Raw genomic sequence first — 22754 nt, 5'->3', positions numbered from 1 at the left:
CCCTAAGGGATCCCGGCGGGATTTGACACAGGGCCCCATCTGGGAACCATAAGGGTTGCCCGCTGCAATGCCCATAAGGGTCCCATATATTTACCGTTCTTTTGCCCTTATGGTTCCCATATAGGCTATCTGGGATTTCATACGGTTGCTTTCTGGTATGCCCATATGGGCCCCATATATGTACAATTATTTCGCCCATACGAATCCTATATAGGCTATCTGGGATATCTTAGGGTTGCCCATGAGGGTCCCATAAGTTTTCTGATTTATTTGTCTCTACTTAGTAGTGCGCCTGTACGTAACCATAAAAGTTATAAAATTCTATACTTTTTATCGTTTATTAACATAAACAACTGGCAAATGGATGTAGGTAAAATGCGTATATTAAAATTATTGATTACCCAATTTAGGTGGATATTTAAAAGACTTTATAAGAAAAGGAATTTTTACATAAAATACTACCGATTTTGGTGATATTTTTTCTTCATTTAAAAAATAAAGAGTAAACAAAAGCAATTCTTGAAAGACGTCGGAAGATGTTTTTTGTGTCCATTAATCTGAACTGGGAGTCGTCATTGTAGCTTTCGTAATTGTATATCGGCGACCGTCAATACCACGATCTCTTGCGTTTGAAAACCATTTTGATAATTCTATTTCAATATCTTTATTATTATATTGATTTGTATTTGGGTTTAGTTTCACAGCACCTATAATTGCAATAAAACTACACTGTATTAAAAGTAATAAATAATATTAACTAGAGACATGCTGCATAATTTATACTACTTACTCAAAAAAACTTGACTAAGCAATAGTGCTTTAAACGATTTCTTTCCTTTCTGCCCTGTCAAATTGAATTGGCGAGCAAGCTGACCATCGAGTAGAACTGGCATCGCTCTCATGACGAAATTTCGTAGATCCTCGCCACCAATGTCTGATATATGTTTTGCCTAAAATAAATGACATGCAATGAAAAGACATAATCGTCTTTCTTAATCATGTAAATTCACGTTTGATCACACTTCCTTTAAACAAGTCACCCTCACTCAAACACAGCAACATATTTAATCGAAAAAGTTTGATATAACGTTAAATATAGACATTTTAAGACACAATTTAAGTAAAGTTTAATAATTTAATATCTTATAGTATGTGATGCGACTCAGGAAGCAGAATTATTATTTTTTAAATGATATAATTACTCCACCATCAGATTTCAACCAACCCTTAATAGCTTTTATAATGATATCATGGCATCAAATCCGAAATTATTTTACGCAACTAAGCCTTTCTAAACTTGAGTTTTGGATTTGTAAATATCGAGTTGAATTTATAAATAATTTTAAACTTACAAGAATTTTTTTTTTCTCAACGCAAAACAACTTTTCCTCTAATGTTTCAACTTCTGCTATAGTGGTCAGTGGCAACTTTATATCTTCAGGCAAATCAAAAATTAATTCTTCAGTAGCTAGCACTTTTTGCTTAATAGAATGCAATAGTGATGTATGCAACTTTAGAGTTTTTTTAATCTCCTCAACATTGCTAACCAAAGTTGCTATTAAATTAAATACTGTTTGCAGGTTAGCAGTTTGACTTAAACTGGATCCTAAATAAAAAAATTATTACAGACTTTAACCGCGTAATAACACAGTTAATGATATGTAATTTTACAAATCTGTAACCGTTATCGTGAGATTTAACAATGTAGCACTCAGAGCAAAAAAAAAGTTTAAATAATTTTCAAAACATTTGTATATAGCCCATTCAAGAAATGGCTCATATTAAAAATATTAACAATATTTAACTAAGAAGTTGAGTTGTTACTATTGGGAATTTACCTGCATTAGTAGAACTTAACATTGACAATGATGTTGCCCTTTCAGCAGTTGAAGCAATAGGATGTGAAAATTGTTCACTATTCCATATGTTAAAGTCATTTGAATGTTCATCACTAATCGAAATGGTAATAAAAGCTAATTATATAATACATATATATAATAAATTTTTTCTAGTTATCAGCATATCACTTTTTTATTTATTTAATAAATACTTGATAATTTTTTTTAACATGAGCTACTAAAAAAAACAGTAATCATTTTGAAGATTGAATCCTTTAAGTTTATTTTACAGTGTAACATGCACGACTCCATATTTGCTTTTTATAAAACATTATATTAAATTATATATAAATAAATCCTGTTGTATATGCAAATAATGAAACTCACTGTTGCAACTGATCGTCAACTCTCGATTTGCTGCTTGATGGGAGTTTGCAGGGTGGCTGTGGCTTTGGAACAAGAGCAGAACTTACCAACATCTTCTTTCTTTTAAAATACAAAAGTAATCTTGTATAATGTTAGTGTCCACAGGTTCAATAAACATAAAATAAATTTCTATAAAAAACAAAGCAATTTTGTAAAAGAAATTACTTTGGTTCTACACTACACAATTGATCATTTCAGATTCCTCGTTTTCTGTTTCTCGGTCATAACTGATCTTTGTCACTCTACATCAATATAAAAGTGACAAAAATTTAAGAGACTAGTATTTTATTTTGTAAAATAATTGTCTACATATTTAAATAAAGAAATATTATAATATTATTATACAAATATTATAGCCACATATACATATTTGACTATAATGCATTATATAATATTTCTATAAAACATATTGGACTACTTGATACATACTTGATAATACATATATATAATAAAAAAAAAATAATTAGAAAAACAAAAACATTAATAAATGCCTACCGTCTTTTTTTGTTTTTCTTGAAAGTACCTGAACTTTCTTCTATCTCTTCAAATGCATTTTCTAAACTAGATGTGTCTTCTGCCATTTTCGCTTTTTGACGAGCATTGTTCAAACTGTCTAAAAATTTGTTTCAAAATAAAAACTGGCAATAAAAAGGTCATACATAAATGTAAATAAATGAAGAAAATAACCAATATGTAAAGTTATGCAAATTTATGCAATATGCAAAATTCATTTACCAGCTAATCCCAGCACCCTTGCCTTGTAGATTGGCCAATTTATCTCTGCATCATGGCTGTTATTTTTTGATTTAGAAATAGTGTTGGGATTTTTAAATGGTGGCCAATAGCACTTCACTGATGTTTGATTTGTAATCAGCAACTGGATATTATTAGCATCCACTCCCTCAAGCCATTTCAACGGAACATAATCTGTTTCGCAAGTGTTTTCAAAAGCAACAATTGCAAACATATTTTAACTAAATAAATGCTTTATAAGTTTTGAAATGTTTTAAAACTTTTAATTACAGTAATTATGTATTTTTTATTAAATACTAAATTTTATAATAATAGTTTTTAAAAGTAAACGTTTTATTAATAACTACTTTAAAATAAGATTTTTTAAAAATAATTTGAATTATTAAAAAAAAAAGCAGATAACAGATAATAGCAAATAGCAAATGATTATTATTAAATACTAAATAAATATAAAACTGTTTAAATTAATACATAATACATTTGTTATTTTAAACCAAGATTTTATTCATAATATTAACTTTAGTAAAAGTGCATTTGAGGGATTACAACAAAACCATTTTTATGTGGCAGCAGAAAATATTTAGTTCTTAGTTTTCTCAAAGAATAAACTTTTACAAGGTATGAAAGTTTATCAACATAGAAAATAGACAGTAAAGATGAGTCAAGCGGATCTGTAAAAAATGGCTCCTTACGATCAAACTCTAGATAAACAACAAAAGCCTCAGAATCATTTGAATCATTTACGGCAAGAATATTTTTAACTAAACAAATTTTGTTGTCTATAGCAAAGCAGTTGTTTCCATTTTCATTACTAACTAGAAACTTAGAACCAAAATATTGCTTAAATTGGGAGAGGTGACGTAACGGCAATGGAACTGGACCATAGAAATGTTGTTTTTTAAATTTAGAAGTGAAATCAGCAACATTTGTTTTAGAGTATTGTAAGTGGCCCTCTGACAATCTACATATAATTTGTGTAACAGGGGACTGTGGACTACGGATTAACTTCTTAAGTCTTCCTAAATAACTTTCAAAAGGAAACGAAGATACATTGTCTAGCACTCCAAATCTTCGAACATCATCTGGCAAGTGTATTAGTGAATGGACATTATATACACACTGGTCATTTCCATATAACATGCAAAAATTTGACACAAAATACTTTAACAGTTTTTCAGAATAATCTACATAGATGTTACATAAAGATGGGCTAGTAAGTATTCTAATAGCTACTGACAGACACAGAAAGTTAACATACAATTCTTTAGGCAAAATGCCTTTTAGAACAACAACACCAGAATATAATAGAAATTGCCTAAGTTCTGTAGCCTTCCAATGTTTATACTCAGAGAGTGATCTAGGCTTTCGTGCAAATTCTCGAGGAGTATAAGATTTAATTGCAACAAGTTTATCAGATATCAAATCTATTGCTGCCCTTGATAATCTATGAACCAACAAGCCACGTATCCATTGATTTATAAGTCTTCGAACAACTCCTAAACACACTAGATGCATATAATCTAGAGGAAATCCACTAACCAAACCAATATTTAAATTTTCTAAAGGAGATAACAAGGTACTATGATGATCAGGGTCTTTTTTATTTCGGAAATTACTGTCAGTTTGTAAAACAGCAAATAGATTAGGCATTACAACTTTCCCAAGCCAAACTCCAGTTTGTACACACCTTTCACAGAAATTATAACCGTTGTGAAGTTTGATGCACTTTATAAAAGATCGTGCTGGTGCATCACAAATAACTGCTTTTAATTTGATAGAGTAACATTTGTCATTTTTTTTAAACCCTGTATTCTCTAGCATAATCATTTCTGAAACTAAATCTTCCATATAATCATCAAGGGAAGTTGGTTTGCTTTTACCAAAATATACCGCAATCGGAAATGGACACCACCCAGAATTTTGAACCAAGCAAAGTATAGGCCACAAACTATTTGTTGAACTTTTAAAAATTGGCAGACCATCTATATTAATATGCAAATCTAATTGATTTATATCATTATTGAGAGGATACTTTTCAGTAAAAATAGAAAGCCAATACTGCAGGCTAAAATAGAAATATTCCCCACCAGCAACATTTCGAATGTTAACATTTCTAGGAGTACTAAGCAACGATCTTGCATCTTTTGGCAAATCAGGATGTAGCTTATTCAAAAAACCAAGCAAATCGCAACATGCTGTCTGGGAAATGTTAAATTTTACTGCCCAAGAAACCAACTTATCTTTTAAAGTTTCACTTTCACTGAGTTCTTCAGTGAAGTCATTATTCTCCCCATCACTCTCATCATCATCACTATAATCGTCATTTCGAGAAGCCCATTCTGGAAAGTCATTATATTCTTCAGTGTTATATAAATCATCAAGCTGACTATTAAGGTTATTATTAATACCTGTCACATCAGATATTTGCAAATTACTTGGATCACTTGAACTTGACACTTTTACCATATTTATTGGCAAGTTATCAGTATTCGCTTGAGAAACATGTGAGGTTGATACAGGTGAGTTAGGAATATTCACACATGCATTACTCAATATTTCTGAAACCGCAGCAGCTATCTTTCGGTATTGTGTACGTTTTAAATAAAAATGACTCATTCCATTCCAAATAAAAAGTATATATACAAATATTGTACTTTGGATTTAAATTCCTAAATGAAATAAATTATAGTTAAATACACAGTAAGGTAAATCAAACTTTCAACATTTTTTAATTTTTTTAATGGCACCACTATATGTGAATAATAAATTATATTTTATATAATAAAATAATATAATAAAATAATATAATTAAATAAATAATCATAACTTATTATTCACATATAGTGGCACCATAAAAAAAATTTTAAAATGTTGAAAGTTTGAGATTTCAATAATTTAAAAAGTATAAGGGGTCATCCATAAATGACGTCAGTGTTTTGCTCAATTTTTCGACTCCCCCTCCCCCCTTTGTCAAACTCAATTTTTGGCCAAAATGTTATAAATGATGTCAATTTTTGTGTACTAACCCCCCCCCCTTAAAAAAAAAGTAAAAATGCTTAAAAACCATTGATTTTTTTTCTGACTAAATGGGTTGTTGAAGTGATCTTTGATTGAAACAATAGTGAATGTTCTCCGCGATCTAAAAGAATATCATACTCTAGAGGTATGTTGAGGTACGTTGCGTCAACTTTATTTTCATCTAACCATTCAGCAGTTTCCGAACTCTTCTGCAAGGCGATGACTGCCAAATGTTATGTCTGACGCTAGGCAGCGATACAAACTGTTTGGATTCTTTTGATTGGAGGGAGTGTTAAAGCAGAAGAATAGATAGAAACGTGCTTTTTCAACATAGCTTGAGAGGCAAAGTAGATATTGCACTTTTTACAGATTCTATTAGCTAGCCTAGACTGAATTGATGGACAAAACCGTCATACGGAAGAATCGGAAAGCCTTTGGCAGTACGGGGTTAGGGTTACCACTTGACTCAAATGGTAATATATTAATAAAACGATAGTAATTTTTATTATATGTTAGTAGTTGTAATTTATTTAATGTCTCTGGGAAACTTATTATATTAATTTATAATATTATATTATAAATAATTTAATAAAATATAATATCAAATTCCCGGCATTTAATATTAGTTTCCCTACACACGAAACATCATTTCTATACCATTTAGTAGATATAAATACCTTTAAAATCTGCTCATTAAAACTAAAAAAAACAATTTTAAATTGACATCATTTTGGTCTCAACACCCCCTTTATTGTTAAACTTTTCAGCACTCCCCCCCCCCCATTATTTACTGACATCATTTTATGGATGACCCCTAACCCACCCTTGCTTTATAAATCAAATATTTTAACTTTTCAAAATGTGCAATCCCGCTTAGGTAAAAAAATAAATTAAAAAAACTCTTAAAGGGATTTCCCATAACTTGTAAGTTTTCTTTGTTTCTTGTAAGTTTTCCCTTGTTCAACTTGTAAGTTATGGGAAATCCCTTTAAGATTTTTTTTTTAACTAATTTTTTTACCTAGCAGAATTGCACATTTTGAAAAGGTAAAATTGTTTATTTATAAAGCAAGGGCGTGTTATACTTTTTAAATTATTGAATTCTCAAACTGTGTAAATTAAAAAATACATATTTACTACATATTAAAATGTATACATACTATAATATGATTATAATATGATATTAAATATATATTAAAAATATATATATTTACTACATATTAATATGTATAAATATTACTGTGTATACATTAAACTGTGTAAATTTAAAAAAATTTATTTACTACATATTAATATTATTATGTAGTAAATATATATATTTTAATTTACAGAGTTTGAGAATTCAATAATTTAAAAAGTATAACTCACCCTTGCTTTATAACTAAACAATTTTACCTTTTCAAAATGTTTTTAAATTTTTTTTAAAAGCATTTACGTTTCATAATATATTATGAAACAAAAATATATATTTACTATAGTAACTATATTTTTGGTTTCATAATATATTATGAAACGTGAATGCTTTTTAAAAAAATATCTTAGCGAGGCTAAAGGTGTTAAACGATTAAGTAAAATTGTTCAAACATAATAACGAAAATTTAAAAGAATTATAACACTTTCATTGTCTGATGAACAAATTTTACTAAATAATAGAAATTTCATAATAATTTTAAAATTAGTGACTTATTTTAAGAGATTTCAATGTAATTTTTTTATAAAGCAACATAAAATATTTAGTGCTAAATTTTCTCCACGAAGAAATTTTGCAAGAAATAAAAGTTTTAAAGACGAATTAACATTAAAGACGAATCAAGTTTAAGAAGGCATGTTTTACAGACTTATTTGATTTATCATTAGTATATAAATAGTATTTAAAAAACAAATAATATTCAAAACCAGCACATATTTGGTTTATGTAGATTAATTTTTTGGTATCAACAGTTTCCAGTATGATAAATAAATAGACCAACTTTATCATGACACAAGCTGTGTTTTAAATTATTGTTAATAATAACAATATTAAATTGCATTGAGACTTTACAATCTTCAGCAAAACAAAACAAAAACTATATAATATATAATTGATGTCATTATTTTCCATTTTTTTAATAAATATTTTATGATAACTAAACCAAAAATATCTTTTTAGAAAAATATTAAAAAAATGTAAAAGAAAAGAATTAATGCAATCATCAATAATAAACATAAGCAATTTATGAATATGATAATTTTAAACAAAATACAGCAAAAGAAATAATACGTATTGCAAAGAGGTAAGCGTTAAACCATTTTGATAAATCTGCCTCGATATCAATTTTAACATTTATTTCCCATACGGGTCCCAGACAGATCCCGCGAAAAATACCCTTATGTATCCCATACCAGATTACCGGACAAATCCCATACGGTACCCATATCGGTTGGTTGGCTGGGTATATATATATATATATATATATATATATATATATATATATATATATATATATATATATATATATATATATATATATATATATATATATATATATATGTGTGTGTGTGTGAGTGAGATAAGAAAATATCATGTGTGGCGAGATAAGGAAATATTTTAACAAATTCCAAATTTCGTCATAACGCTGAAACAAATTTATTCTTGATTTACACCCTGTATATATATATATATATATATATATATATATATATATATATATATATATATATATATATATATATAAATATATATATATATATATATATATATATATATAAATATATATATATATATATATATATATATATATATATATATATATATATATATATATATATATATATATATATTTGGAATTAGTTAAAATATTTCCTTATCTCACCACTTCCACCACCCCCACCCCCATCCAAACCCCGCCAGATACAAATGTGTTTTTGAGGTCTTTTTATTTTATTATTTATTTTATAATCCAAATAAAAAATGTAGAAACATTTTTCTAAGATGAATATAAAATCAACACAAAATTAAATTGGCTTCACAATGACACGGCAAATTAAACTTTGATTATTATAAAAAATATATTTTTATATTATTTTAATCATTATATAAAAAAGAGAATAGATTCTTTTACTTTACTACTCGCTTGCATTAAAAAACTAGCATGCAGAAGCCCACCAATAAAAAAGAAATATATATATTTATAAGAATACTTTTAAAATAAAAGCGGCAATGATATATTAGGGTTAAAATAAAATTAAATATAATTCTTAATAATGATCAAATATATATTGATCATTATTAAGAATTTTATTTGATTTTATTATCATTAAATAAATTTCTAGTACCTTTTTGTTATAATAATAAAGCATTTTTTGTATTTAACTTATATTTCAGCAGCGATTAAAAAAAAAAATGGAACATAGGTAAAAATGATTTTAGTCGTTGCCGATAAGTAAAAAAAGATAATAGTTGATGTGATTGCTTAATCCAGTTGATACAAACTATCAAACAAAAAAAGTAAAAACAATAACTAAAATACTTACCCTGATACTCGCATTGATCAAATTTTGTAAGTATCTGACGCAAACGGCTTCTCAATATTTTGAAAAAACTTATTTGACAAAGCACATGTACTACTTGAAATAGACTTTGCAGTAAGACTTGATGGTGCTAGGATCTAGTAGCCACGGCACTGTTATATAAGGTTTCTGATGAGTCTTAGTTGATGAAACCCTAATGTGAAATGAAAAAAATTTAGCTCTGTTTTAAAGATTACATTTGAAAATTATTAGCCCCTGGCAGCTGGCTCTTTCAGTATGACGTCACACTGCTCATCTAAATCCGCAGAATAAAATGTGTGTGTATATATATATATATATATATATATATATATATATATATATATATATATATATATATATATATATATATATATATATATATATATATATATATATATATATATATATATATATATATATATATATATATATATATATATATATATATATATATATATATATAAAGTTATAAACAATATGTGTGAAATTATACTCAATATAAATATAAAATTATATTTATATAATAGTTATACATAATTTATAGTTTTCTACCTTCGATTGTGAAAATTACATTTTTTATCTGAAGAGTTTTAGGAGAAATCATAAGAGTTTTATAACATATTAAAAATAATTTATATTACCTATAAAATTTAAGACTAACAATTAACTTTAATTTTTTTAAAGGTCATATTGAAACGAGATACTGTGTAAAGAGTTTTTCAAAGAAGTTGTTTAATCAACAATGGAAAAGCTTCCAATTCGCGAAATGACCGTGAACGCATTCGATACACGATTAAAGAATTGTTTTAAAGTTTGCTAAATTTCGACTGTAATTTTAATTTTTTATTTTTGAAAGAAACCAATCAAGTTATATATATATTTGATTTTTTTTTTAATATTTAACATTTAAACGTAGTTTTTCAAGATTTGCAATGGGCAAACCCCGCAGGACCCATACAGGATACCCGGCCGGCATATCCGTACGGGCCCCAGAGGAAAACCACGACCCAGATCCGGTGGGTTCCCGATTGGTTTCCCATATGGGTCCCAGTTACAAATCCAAATGGGCCTCTCACGGTTTTAAAGTACGGGATTTAACTGGGACCCATACGGGACACCCAGCGGGTATACCCATATGGGCCCCATTTGGAAACCGCAGCCATGGTCCGGCGGGATACCGTTGGTCTTCCTATTCGAGACCCAGTTGACAACCCTTATGGGCCCCGTACGATACCCGTATGTCAATGTTGGCTGGGTTGCTTATTTGATCAGAGCCAAATCTTGCCTTTAAGCTATACCTATAACCAGGAGTGGCGCTAGCTTTTTTTTGTCTTCGAGATATCTAACTTCCAGACATTGAACGAACTCCAAACTCCAATGTCAAAAAAGGATGCTTTTTCAGTAGGTTTGTACATTAAAAAAAAAAATTTCAGAATATTTAGATCTTTATTTTATAAAGCCTAACCTTTTGAGAAAAAATTAAAAGTAAAAAATTTAGTTTATTTATAAATTTTGTTTTTCCCGTTTAAAGTACAGCAATTAAAAAAGATTATCCTCACCTAGGCGTTGAGTGTAATTTTGTTTTTGTGAATAAAGCATTTTTATAATTTTTAAAATATTATCAAAAAATGTATAAAGCAATATCGCAATAAGATAAAAAATTTTTTTGACAGAAACATAATAGAAAAGTAATATTCTGCTCTCATTTGATGCGGTAGTGATGTTGTGAGAGAGCGCTCGTTTCATAAGCGAGAGATTCCGAGTTCGATTCCCATCAACTTGTTTCTCCGCGCAGCTTTTTTGTTCATCAAGGTTCGTATTTCGGAGTTAAAAAGTTGAGAGAGGATTATAACCACAAGTAGTTTCCTCATCTGCAGTGGTTTTCTTAGCCTTGGGGAGGTGAACTTAAAAAAAAAAAAAAAAAATTCCGCTCACTTACATAAAAAACATAAATTTTAAATTAAAAATTCAGACAAAAAAGAAACGCCAAATTGGCAATTCAGCACATCAACAACCACATTAGCACATTGAAAGATCTTACAAAAAACTGTATTTAACAATATTTGTAGTGTTGCATCACTATATACTTCCATGGTTAGATTGCCATTGCTAAGTATGATATAGGGTAAGATTTAATATTTTAAAAATATAAATACAAAGCTTTGAGCAACTATGGCGCAGTGGTTATAGGCAGGGGTAACGCTAGTTTTTTTTGTCTTCGAGATATATAATTTCCAGACATGGAGCGAACTCCAAATATTTATATGCTTATGCTATGTCAAATAAGAATGCTTTGAAAAAGCGATTACTGGAGCCTGGGAACAAAAAAACCCAATAAAATTTATTCCCCCTCCTGCCCCAAATGTGAGAACAACAACTTAATGAAATAATTTTTGAACTATTTTTAACTAGACTTATATTCATTGATAAGTTCTAAATTTATAGTAAAATATTTTAGCATTCAAAAAATATGACCCTGTTTTAACTCTCTTCATTTAAAAGGGTTGCAAATTTTATATGGTCATAACTTTTGAACGCTAAGAAATTATATTTATGAGACTTAAAATTTCAAGATAAATATAAGTCTAGTTGAAAATCGTAGAAAATATATTTCATCAATTTGTTGCTCTCATGTTTGGGGTAGGGGGGGGCATAATATCGTTCACTTATTTGATATTGCAAAATTACAAAATAATTAAAAATATATTTAGCATTATTTAACATATTTAAAATTACAAAATAGCAAAATTGATTCTTATTTAAAATTAGACGTTGATAAATGACGTCAAATTCGATTATAATGTAAAGTTAAAAATGTTTGTTAAAAAAGTTAAAAAAGTTAGTCACTCGAAACTTAAAAATCGCGATAAAGGTTTTTTAAAACGAACTTTAAAAATACTTGTCGATCTTATAAAGGAAAGTATGATTTTCTGAAGAATAAATTCAAAAAAGTTGACATCTTTGGGAAAAAGAGATGTTTCTCAAATAAACAATGAGAACCAATTCTATTAAAATATAATAAAAAAAGTTTTGAAGAGATCACAAACAGTTGTATATCGTATTATACAACTGTTTGTGATCTCATCATAATATCTAAACCCACCATAAGGTAAGGTTTAGAGAATAAAAAATTTATATTTCTTTATTCTCTAAACCACACCTTATGGTGTGGTTTAGAGCAAAAGATTACTGGAATTCAAATACGATAGGTTAATAAACAACGTTCACAGTATCAATCAGTTCAATTGCAATCATGCAACTAACACTTTTTATTCCGACGTGGTTTCTTCGGAAACTTCGGCCAGGTACAAGTTTTCAAAAATAATTTTATAAATTTTGTTGAATTTCTGTTTTAACTTTTACTGCGCATCTTTTTTATAAGTTATAGATAATGTTAAATACATAACACATTTTTCTATTTATATTATTCAAAAACAAACATTCCGTTCATTAAATGCTTAAATTTTCAGAAAAAATGTGCATACTTCTTTTTTTGTTGACCTTTTAGATGTCTATCTTTAATACTATTTATTTTATTTTAAAATTTAAAAGAGTACTGTGGGCAAAGCCCCATCAACCAGTCAGACGTTGGACTTATCCACTACTTTATTTATTATCTAAAAAAAAGTATTGAGCTTTCTGTACCTGTTTTTATAATATAATTCATGTGGTTGAATGAAACTAATACTACTAAATACTGTTTTCTATTATCTCTAAAACTTGTTTGTGTACGTAAGTTTATTTGTTTTATTGTTAAACATAGTTTAGCTACAACACTGCTTAGCTACAACATGACTTAACAATGTCGTGAGAGCGTCGTAAAAACGTCACAACAAATTTCTAGCATTTTAACTTTTTTATATATTGAGGATAGTAGGCATGTAAAACTGTTATTTAAGCTAAAAAACAAACAAAAAATATATACAAATACATCAGATATTAAATACAGTAGTGGATTGGTCCAACGTCCGACTGGTTGGTGGGGCTTTGCGCACAGTACTCTTTTAAATCTAAAAAAAAAACTGTATTAAAGATAGACATCTAAAAGGTCAACACAAAAAAGGTAAGCATATTTTTTACGAAAATTTAGACATTTATTGAACGGAATATTTATTTTCGAATAATATAAATAAAAAAAGATGAATTAAATGTTTTAAGTTATATATATAATTTATAAAAAACATGTGCAGTAAAAGTTAAAACTGAGATTCAACAAAAATTATAAAATTATTTCTAAAATTTGTACCTGGCCGAAGTTTCCGGACAAACCACGTTGGAATAAAAAGTGTTATTCACATGATCGTAATTAAACTGCCTTATGCAGTCAACGTTCTTTATTTTTTTGCAGTAAACTTTTGCTCGGAATAAAATTTCTTTGATCTCTGAACCACACCTTAAAGCTGGGTAATACGATATACAACAGTTTTTGATCTCTTCAAAATTTTTTATTTTATATTTTAATAGAATTGGTTCATATTGTGAACCAATTCTATTAAAATATAATAGAAAAACATTGAAACATCTTTTTTTCCCAAAGATGTTTACTTTTTTAAATTTCTTCTTCACAGGATCATACTTTCCTTTAAAAAATCGAAAAATATTTTTTAAACTCATTTTAAAAAATCTTCATCGCGATTTTTGAATTTCGTGTGAAAACTAATAAATTTTAACTATACATTATTATTAAATTTGACGTCATTTATTAACGTCTAATGTTAAATAAAAGTCCATTTTGTGGTACAATTTAAATATATTTGTTGGTATTTTGTAATGTTAAATATATTAAATAATGTTAAATATATTTGAAATTGTTTTGTATTTTTGTAATATCAAATAAGTTATTTGGAAAATTTTTTCTTAGTTTTTTTAAGTTATTTTTATTCATATTTTTTTTTTATTAAATCTTTCTCATTTCAGTTTTTTTCAGATATAGAAAATTTATAAGGTTTTAGATATTTTTACGGCAGGTTATTTCTTTTCAATTTTTTTTCAGTGGGTTTGTACATTAAAAAACAAATTTCAAACTAATTGGATCTGCATTTTATGAAGCCTAAGTTTTTGAGGCAAAATTAAAAATAGAAAATTTATTTTATTTATAAATTTTGTTTTTCCCATTTAAAGTACAGCAATTAAAAAAAAAAAAATAACGATTATCCTCACCAAGGCGTTCAGTGTATTTTTGTTTTTGTGTTTCAAGCATCTTGATAATTTTTTAAAATATTATCAAAAATGTATAAAACCTTATCGCAATATAAAACTTTGAAAAAAGATAAAACTTTTGTTTGCCAGAAACATAATAGAAAAGTAACGTTCTGCTCTTATTTGATGCGGTAGTGGGGTAGTGGTAGGGCGCTCGCTTCATAATCGAGAGGTTCCAAGTTTGATTCCCACCACACCCCTGGACCGCGCTCAACTTTTTTCTCCGCGCAGCTTCCTTTTTCGTCAAGGTTCGTGTTTCGGAATTAAAGAGTTGAGAGAGGGTTATAACCACAATTAGCTTCCTCATTTGTAGTGGCCTTCTCGGCTTTTCGGGAGGCGAATAACATCAAAAAAAAAAATTCCGCTCACATACATAAAAAACATAAATTTTAAATTAAAAGTTCAGACAAAAAAGAAATGCTAAATTAGCAATTTAGCACATTAACATTTAAATTAGCACATTGAAAGATTTCACAAAAAACTGGGTTTTAGGTGGTTCCTATGTAATCAAAAAAAGCTACTTTTTATTCTTAAAGCATTAATTTTCTCAAAGGAAGATACAGAACGTGTAAAAAAATATGTATTTTTGAACTCCAAAAATATATGATGATATAGAGGCCTATAATAGTCAAAATCACCCTTAAAAATAGAGTTCACAAACTACACAATTACTCATGTGTAAAGGATCATTTTACTTTTAAACTTGGTATACTTGTGCGTGCTACCTGTATCTCGTGTGTGAGATTTTTTAATTAAAATATCTTGTTTCTACTAAAAGTTATGCTTCAAAACAACTGTAATTTTAAAAAACTGGCTACGTCGAGAACCTATTGGTTTGTTTACATGTCCAATACATTCAATTTTAACAGATGTAATACCAAACTGCGCTTCGTAGGGTTTGAAGTTAACAAGTTTTTTGTAAGAGGCTGTGTCTCCGTCTCCAAGATACTCATTATAAACTAGTTTATTTCGACTTACAGATTACTAAAATATATCCATAGCACTTGAGGATTCAATTTCTTTCGATAATTTTCAATGGATAATTTTACAATTACGTGCAATTTTCCAATTTGCGTATTCTTTTGTCCCTTTTTTTCCACTCCATATTATACACTTTCGTATTATTCCCTGTCAATGTTTTGATAAAACAATAACATCCAAACACTGTCATTTGCTTACTGCTTTCCCTTCACCGTTCAACGAGGAGTGTCCTCTTTTTATGTCAAGTTCCATCAATTCATACACGACAAGAATGTATACCTGGGACAATTTCTTCCATTTTTGCTTTATTTGCAGCATTTTGCATACTTTCTACTGCAGAATTTTCGTATGCAGAAAATAACTTGTTATTAATATTTTCTAAAGGCAGTATTAGATATTGAATGCATATTCATACACCGTGCAAATCTTTTAATTGATTCGTGCCCTTTCCCAATTTCTCAAAATGCCATAACCAATCGAACATTAATTTCACTTGGCTTACAACAATGCATTTTTTCAGAAGCACTAAAAAGTAAAGTATACTCGTGACATTGGCTTCCCCACATTCTTGTTGGGAAGCGAATTTTAAAATTTATAAATAAAAAATAATCATCATTTCAGAATGTTCAGCTAGTTTAATGGTGAATTTTTTTTTTGGTGATAATTACAATATTTAATTTTTTTTATTTCCTGTTAATATCGCATTTATTATTTACAATCTGTACAGATTTTCTACAATTATGACCACCAACACCCTTTCTTGATGACTTTCTTTTGTTGTTTCGAAGGTTTGTCATAGTAAAACTTTATTATTTTACTAGAATCAAACTAAAATGTTAAATAATTTCAACAAACACATTAGAAAACAGAAAAAAGTAAAAACAAATATTGAAGAAAAAGCCTGCCTGCTGTTTGCACTTTGCAACCGAATAACTTATTGTTATTAAACATTTAACAACTTGGACGTACCAGACAACATTAGAATAGCAAAAGAGATGTACTACTTTAAGTTTTAAAGTACATTTAGGATAATTATGCTAAATTTACTTCCATAAAATTTTAAAACTTTCATAAAACTTTCATAAAATTTCATTTTCATTCAATGAACCTAAATAAAGTGTAGGAATATACTCCACAATAGGATATGTTTACTTTAGGCAATATTAATTTTGATTATTCGATATTTAAAAGCTTAATATCTTAAAAAAATATTAGTTATGTTCATAACTAATATATTTTTAAGATATTAGGCTTTTAAATATTGAATAATCAAAATTAAATTTTCCCAAAGTTAACATATCCTATTGTGGAGTATATTCCTACACTTTATTTAGGTTCCTTGAATGAAAATGAAATTTTAAATAGCATAGCTAATACTATATCTAACTTTACTAAAAAGCTAAATCCAGATTCTTGAATCTTGAACTGGATTTTATCAAACAGTTGAACAAATTTTTTAACGAATAGTGGAGCAAATAGAAAATTGTACTTTTATTAAACAAAATTTTATGAGGACAAAATAGTAATCAAAGCATAACTAATATTCAATATTTGACTTCGATTTAACTCATTTTGCGAGTTTAAACGAACTTTGCGAGAGCTTAGCTACAATCTAACTTAACAACGTCGTGAGAGCGTAGTAAGAACGTCACAACAACTTTCTAGCATTTTAACTTTTTTATATATTGAGGATACTACGCATGTAAAACTGTTATTTAAGCAAAAAAACAAAACAAAAAAACTATACAAATGCATCTTTGCTTTGTACATTTGTTTTATTGAAAAAAAAAATCTAGTCTGGAGAGTTTTTATGCTTTAAGTTTCTCAAAAACAAAAAAAGAAGATATTTCAACAAGTTACTTAAAACTTACTTTATTTGCTTTATTAATGTTAATAAAACTGTTAATAAACTAAACTAAAAGTAAAAGAATAAAAATAAATTAACTGCTGATGAAACTGAATAAGATGATATTCAAGAATATGAGGATAAACAAAAAGATCTTTCGATTTATTTAACGGTATTACACATTTAATACAGGGAGCAAAATACGTTTCGTCTTATGAAAAAATAACGCTTGAGTGTAAATCATAAAAGAAAAAAATATGACAATAGAAGACATGTTTAAATCTGGCTTTTAGATTAGATATGGTCATTTTAAATTAAGTAATATTAAAAATGCTTTAAAAAAACTACAATATACAGTATTTAGCTTAATTACATTTCACTTTATGAATTATATTATAAAAACAGGTAGGGGAGATGGGTGCGCATTGATCGCCGTAGCAGTGTTTTAAAAATTGCGCAGAACCTGAAAGAGATGTAAAAACTTATTAACTACGAAACACATGTAGAACTATCTGGCTTTTGGAATATATAAATATTTTGATTTAAAAAAATGATATACATGAATAATTTTAACTTTTAAACAACCCTCTCAAAAGATCAATGTACCCCAAACTATGGGGTCTCCGACTATGGGATCTCCGACTTGGGGCACATTGATCTTATATGCGTAATATTATCTAAACGTTTAACACTTCTATAACTAAATCTTGTAAATAATTTAGTCAAAGGGTAATATTGTATAACATTTAATACATCTAAATTTTTTAATTATTTTTTAAATATAGCAGTTAAACCCACTAGTCTAATTTTTAATTAAAAAATGTATAAATCACAGTAGCTATAAGCTACCCGCTTTATATACGTTTAAAACTTTACAACAACTTGAAATTTATAAGAACTGAAATATAAAGACTGAAATAAGAATACAACTTTACAAAACTTGTTAAAAGTACAATATTTTGATTAAGAATATTTCATCATTTGTGAAAGTCAAGTTGTGAAGCAGCTTTTGGTTTACATTGTTTTTTATTCCTAAGCAAGTAATTCTTAGTTTCTTTCTTATCTTTTGTGGAGACTTTTTGTTGATTTTTGGTTTGCTTCAAAATTTTCTTTTCTTTTGACAAACGAATTTCATTTCTGACAGGAGTATCTGTCAAGATCCTTGTTTTTAACTGCCTACTTTTAACATTTTTTTTTCTGGCAGATGCTTTTGGGTAAGGTTTTAAAACCTCAGGTGAGATTATAGAAGCAACACTTGTTGACACTTTGTTTAAAATACTTGTTTCAATATTTACTATAGTTATTTCAGACTCTATGTGATTAACATGTGCTGGTATCATTTCAGATTCCATGTTGTTGACAGGAGTGATAGTAACTGTATCTGGAGCAGCTCTATCTGTAACTGATGATGGTAAATATTCGTCATCTTTGAAAATTTCAGAATTGAATGGCTCAATGCCAGCTACTCTAAATCCTGTCTGTATATTAGATGGTGAGAAAGCTTTTGTATACGGTTCTCGAACTATTGAAACAATATCATAAATGGTCATTGGTCTTGGGTTTGAAACCATCCAATTATCACATGCAGAATTGTAAAACCTTTTCAATGGTCCAAAAACAGTTTTATCTAATGGCTGCAATTTATGGCTGCAATGGGGAGGAAAACTTATCATTGTAATTCCGTGTTGAATTGCAAGCTCCAAGCCTTTAACAGAAATATGACTTTCATGACTGTCGAGAAGTAACAAAACTGGAGATTCCTGAGAACAGTTTGAATATTTAACAAAATGTTTAATCCATTCTATGAAAATTTCTGAGTTCATCCAACCAGAAGGATTTGCAAATCCCACACATCCAGGAGGTCCTTCCTTAATCATGTAATCATGAAACTTTACCCTAGGAAAAATAAATAATGGAGGAATGGAATTTCCAATAGCATTAGAGGCACAGCATGCAGTTACCAATGTTCCTCGTTCTGCAGATGTGATTCTTCCAACTTGTTTGCTTCCTCTACCAGCTAAAACCTTTACCGGCTTTTGAACGGTTGTTAAACCAGTTTCATCAACATTATATATACAGTTAGGATTATATTTATATCGATTTCTTACCGTTTTAAGATTTTTAAAAAACTCTCTTACAGTGTGTTTGTTAAAAGCTGTTGATCGAGCGAAGCTTGTCGCTTCAGGTGTTCGCAGAGACAACTCTGGTTGTCTTAATAAAACCTTGCAACCAATCAATGCCTGCAATTTTATTTTTGATCCATGATGATGGGCATATCTTATTGTTTTTCAAAGCAAATTCATATGTTAATAATCGCGTTGACCTAGTTGAAAGGCCATAGTTCATTTTTGATGCAATTAGTAAATAACTTGATAAACTTTTTTCATCTTCTGCTGTAAAAACTTGTCTATTGTTGTAGTTAGGCTTGAAAGCTTCATTTGGATTAAGCCTCTTTTTACGACAATATCTTTTTAAAGTCATTCTATCTATGTTAAACTGACGTGCTACAACATTCAGTTGTGTTCCTTCTAAAACTTTATTAACAGCTACTTTCATTGTTTCACTTGGTATAGCAACTTTATTTGTTTTTTTAATTCTATTTCTAACTATTTTAAGATCTGTAAAAAAATATATCAATAAAAACATATGTTTTTAATAAATGCTAATATTTAACATAATAATATTATGTTAAATATTTTTTAATTATTATGTTAGATATTATTCTTTTGATATTATAAAATAATAGTATTATTATTACTAGCTTATAACATAAGTATATTTAAAAAATGAAATGCTAAAAGCTATTGCTTGTTTATATATAGTTTTTTTTTAAATTATAAATACAATTCCATTCGTTTAACTGTATTGCTTATAAACAAAAACATAGGGCACTTCGTCTTCTATGGGGCACTTTGATCCTCCGATCAATGGGCCCCGCATAGTCAAAGATCAATGTACCCCAATAGGTATAGGTAACATATTGATAGCAATATCTACTGTATATATTGCAGCCAAATAAAAATTATATATTATATTATACACCTAACACTTACAAATTTAAAATAAAATTGTTGTTAACCCATACAGACATCTAAATAAAAATATATTTGAATTATAGTACGATTTAAAAAAATCACTTTTTATGACGAAAAACAATATTTTCTTTATTTTTTTTGACGCTGATAACCTTATGAAAAAATATTACGAATAATCAATTAGGGAAGCATAATGGTTAATTAAATTGCAACCTCACTTCTAGTAAGGCAAAAACGAACGAGTAAAAGCCAAAAGATCATACTGCCCCGGCGATCAATGCGCCCCCATCTCCTCTACAGAAAGATCAAATACTTTTATCAGATATTAAATAAAATAGTCGATTGGTCAAACATTCGACTGGTCGGTCAGCTTTGCGCACAGTCCTCCTTTAAATGTGAAAAAAATATGTATTAAAGATAGACATGCAAAAGCTCAACAAAAAACAGTAAGTAAGCGCAATTTTTATGAAAGTTTTATGAAATTGATATTACGTAATAAATATTTTTGAATAATATAAATAGAAAAGGTTTAATAAATATTTTAGATTGTATATAATTTATAAAAAAATGCGCAATAAAAGTTAAAACAGAGTTTCAACAAAAATATGAGGGCTTATTGTGAAACAATAAGCCCTTCTATTTCAAAAACGAGTTACTATCATTGTCTAAACTTATCTAGTAGTATAGCTCAGTATATTCCAACCAAGAATACATTTTTTATAAAAATATACTAATACGTATTTTTGTAAAAAAATTTAGCGCTGTTATGCTTTTCACAAATATGTTGTGTCATTCACACATTATAACACAAATCTGAATAAATATACAAAGATAAGGTCAAAAAATTTTTTGAACAAAAGTATATAATAAAGAACAAATATTTGATGTACTGATTTTAGAGACTGTTAATGTCTACACGTGTGAGGGTGTAGTGCATAACTATGTACCGTTTGGTCGTCTCGTATGGTCTCGTTATGTTTTCGTTCACTTTCAAATCGGGTGAATAGAAAGCTAAACAGACTCATTCCTTGCACTTATGGGCTAGCACTCAGAGCCAGACGTAAGACCTACAGAATGGATTTCAATTGATTGAATGCCACAAGCCATCATTCTTAGCCGAAAGAGCTACTGTCCCAAGGTGGTTTGTAATGACGTGCTATGGAGTGAGATTTCAGATCAGAGCACATAGTCAGCGAGCGCTGATCCAACGTGCATTGTGGAGCTTTTAAATGAACGTGTGGGTGAGCGTCAGTGTGGTCATTAGGTTATTCAGCGCCGTAACCACATCCAGCGGGATAGCCTAATGTCCGTTTTGACATTGTGGTGTACATTGGAAAAAGTCGGGGCTCACCAGCCACATTTAATAAACTTGTTTGTTTATGCGACACAATGGTCGCAAAAAGTGACCAACGGAGCAGTCCAGTTACGTAGACCTGGAAGTTGTGAAAATAGAAGTAGATTGTAGATGATGTCATTGGGCGAAAATCATAAATGAAAGACTATTTTGTAGGAGGAATAAAATTTTTGGACTCAGGGATAGGCTGAACAGTAACCCACGCTCTAGTTATCTTAAACAAATGATAAAACAACGGTCTATGATAAAACAAGTCAATTTAGATCCGTTGGTTTATTAATGGCTAAAATTATTGCACCATACAAAAACAATAAAATAATATAGTTAGATAACAAAATATTGAGTAAAATGATAAAAAATGATAGTTCGGGTACTATAAAAAGACAAAATAAGGCTAATAAATGTGCTACTATTTTTGGTTAAACTCAAGATATTAAATTGAAAACTGATAGTCACATGAGTGATATAAAAGTATAATCTAGCTTTTAGATTAGATATGGTCCATGTAATTTAAGTAATATTAAAAATGCTTAAAAAAAACTACAATATAAAGTATTTAGCTTAATTACATTCTACTTTATGAATTATATTATAAAAACAGGTACAAAATGCTCAAATACCTTTTATCAGATATTAAATAAAGTAATGGATTGGTCCAACATCCGACAAGTTGGTGGCGCTTTACCCAGAGTCCTCTTTTAAATTAAAAAATATATATATTAAAGATGGACATGTAAAAGGTTAACAAAAAAAAAGTAAGCACATTTTTTATGAAA

The 22754-nt window shown here is 28.5% G+C and overlaps 1 protein-coding gene across 2 annotated transcripts; it reads right to left on the bottom strand.

Moving 5' to 3' along the window:
* Nucleotides 1-465: 465 nt before the first annotated feature.
* LOC136083724 (uncharacterized) lies at nt 466-5702 on the bottom strand. 2 transcript variants are annotated; one of them, XM_065803362.1, is made up of 8 exons: nt 3000-3323; nt 2760-2877; nt 2430-2506; nt 2226-2324; nt 1839-1951; nt 1353-1606; nt 791-950; nt 466-707 (listed from the first exon to the last, which is right to left on the bottom strand). In XM_065803362.1, the coding sequence occupies exons 4-8, from the start codon at nt 2315-2317 to the stop codon at nt 553-555; spliced, it is 774 nt and encodes a 257-aa protein (XP_065659434.1). In that variant the 5' UTR covers nt 2318-2324; nt 2430-2506; nt 2760-2877; nt 3000-3323; the 3' UTR covers nt 466-552. The 2 variants fall into 2 exon arrangements, with proteins under 2 accessions (XP_065659434.1, XP_065659433.1); XM_065803361.1 differs by lacking the exons at nt 466-707; nt 791-950; nt 1353-1606; nt 1839-1951; nt 2226-2324 and having other exon boundaries at nt 2444-2506; nt 3000-5702.
* Nucleotides 5703-22754: the final 17052 nt, after the last annotated feature.

This window comes from Hydra vulgaris, chromosome 08, assembly GCF_038396675.1.
Source record: "Hydra vulgaris chromosome 08, alternate assembly HydraT2T_AEP".
Taxonomy (NCBI): domain Eukaryota; kingdom Metazoa; phylum Cnidaria; class Hydrozoa; order Anthoathecata; family Hydridae; genus Hydra; species Hydra vulgaris.
The sequence above is the reverse complement of the archived record's forward strand: the minus strand, read 5'-3'. Positions and strand labels throughout refer to the sequence as shown.

What these genes read in the sequence shown, in the direction of transcription:
- LOC136083724 (XM_065803361.1), bottom strand. Translation starts at nt 5,633, where the DNA reads ATGAGTCATTTTTATTTAAAACGTACACAATACCGAAAGATAGCTGCT.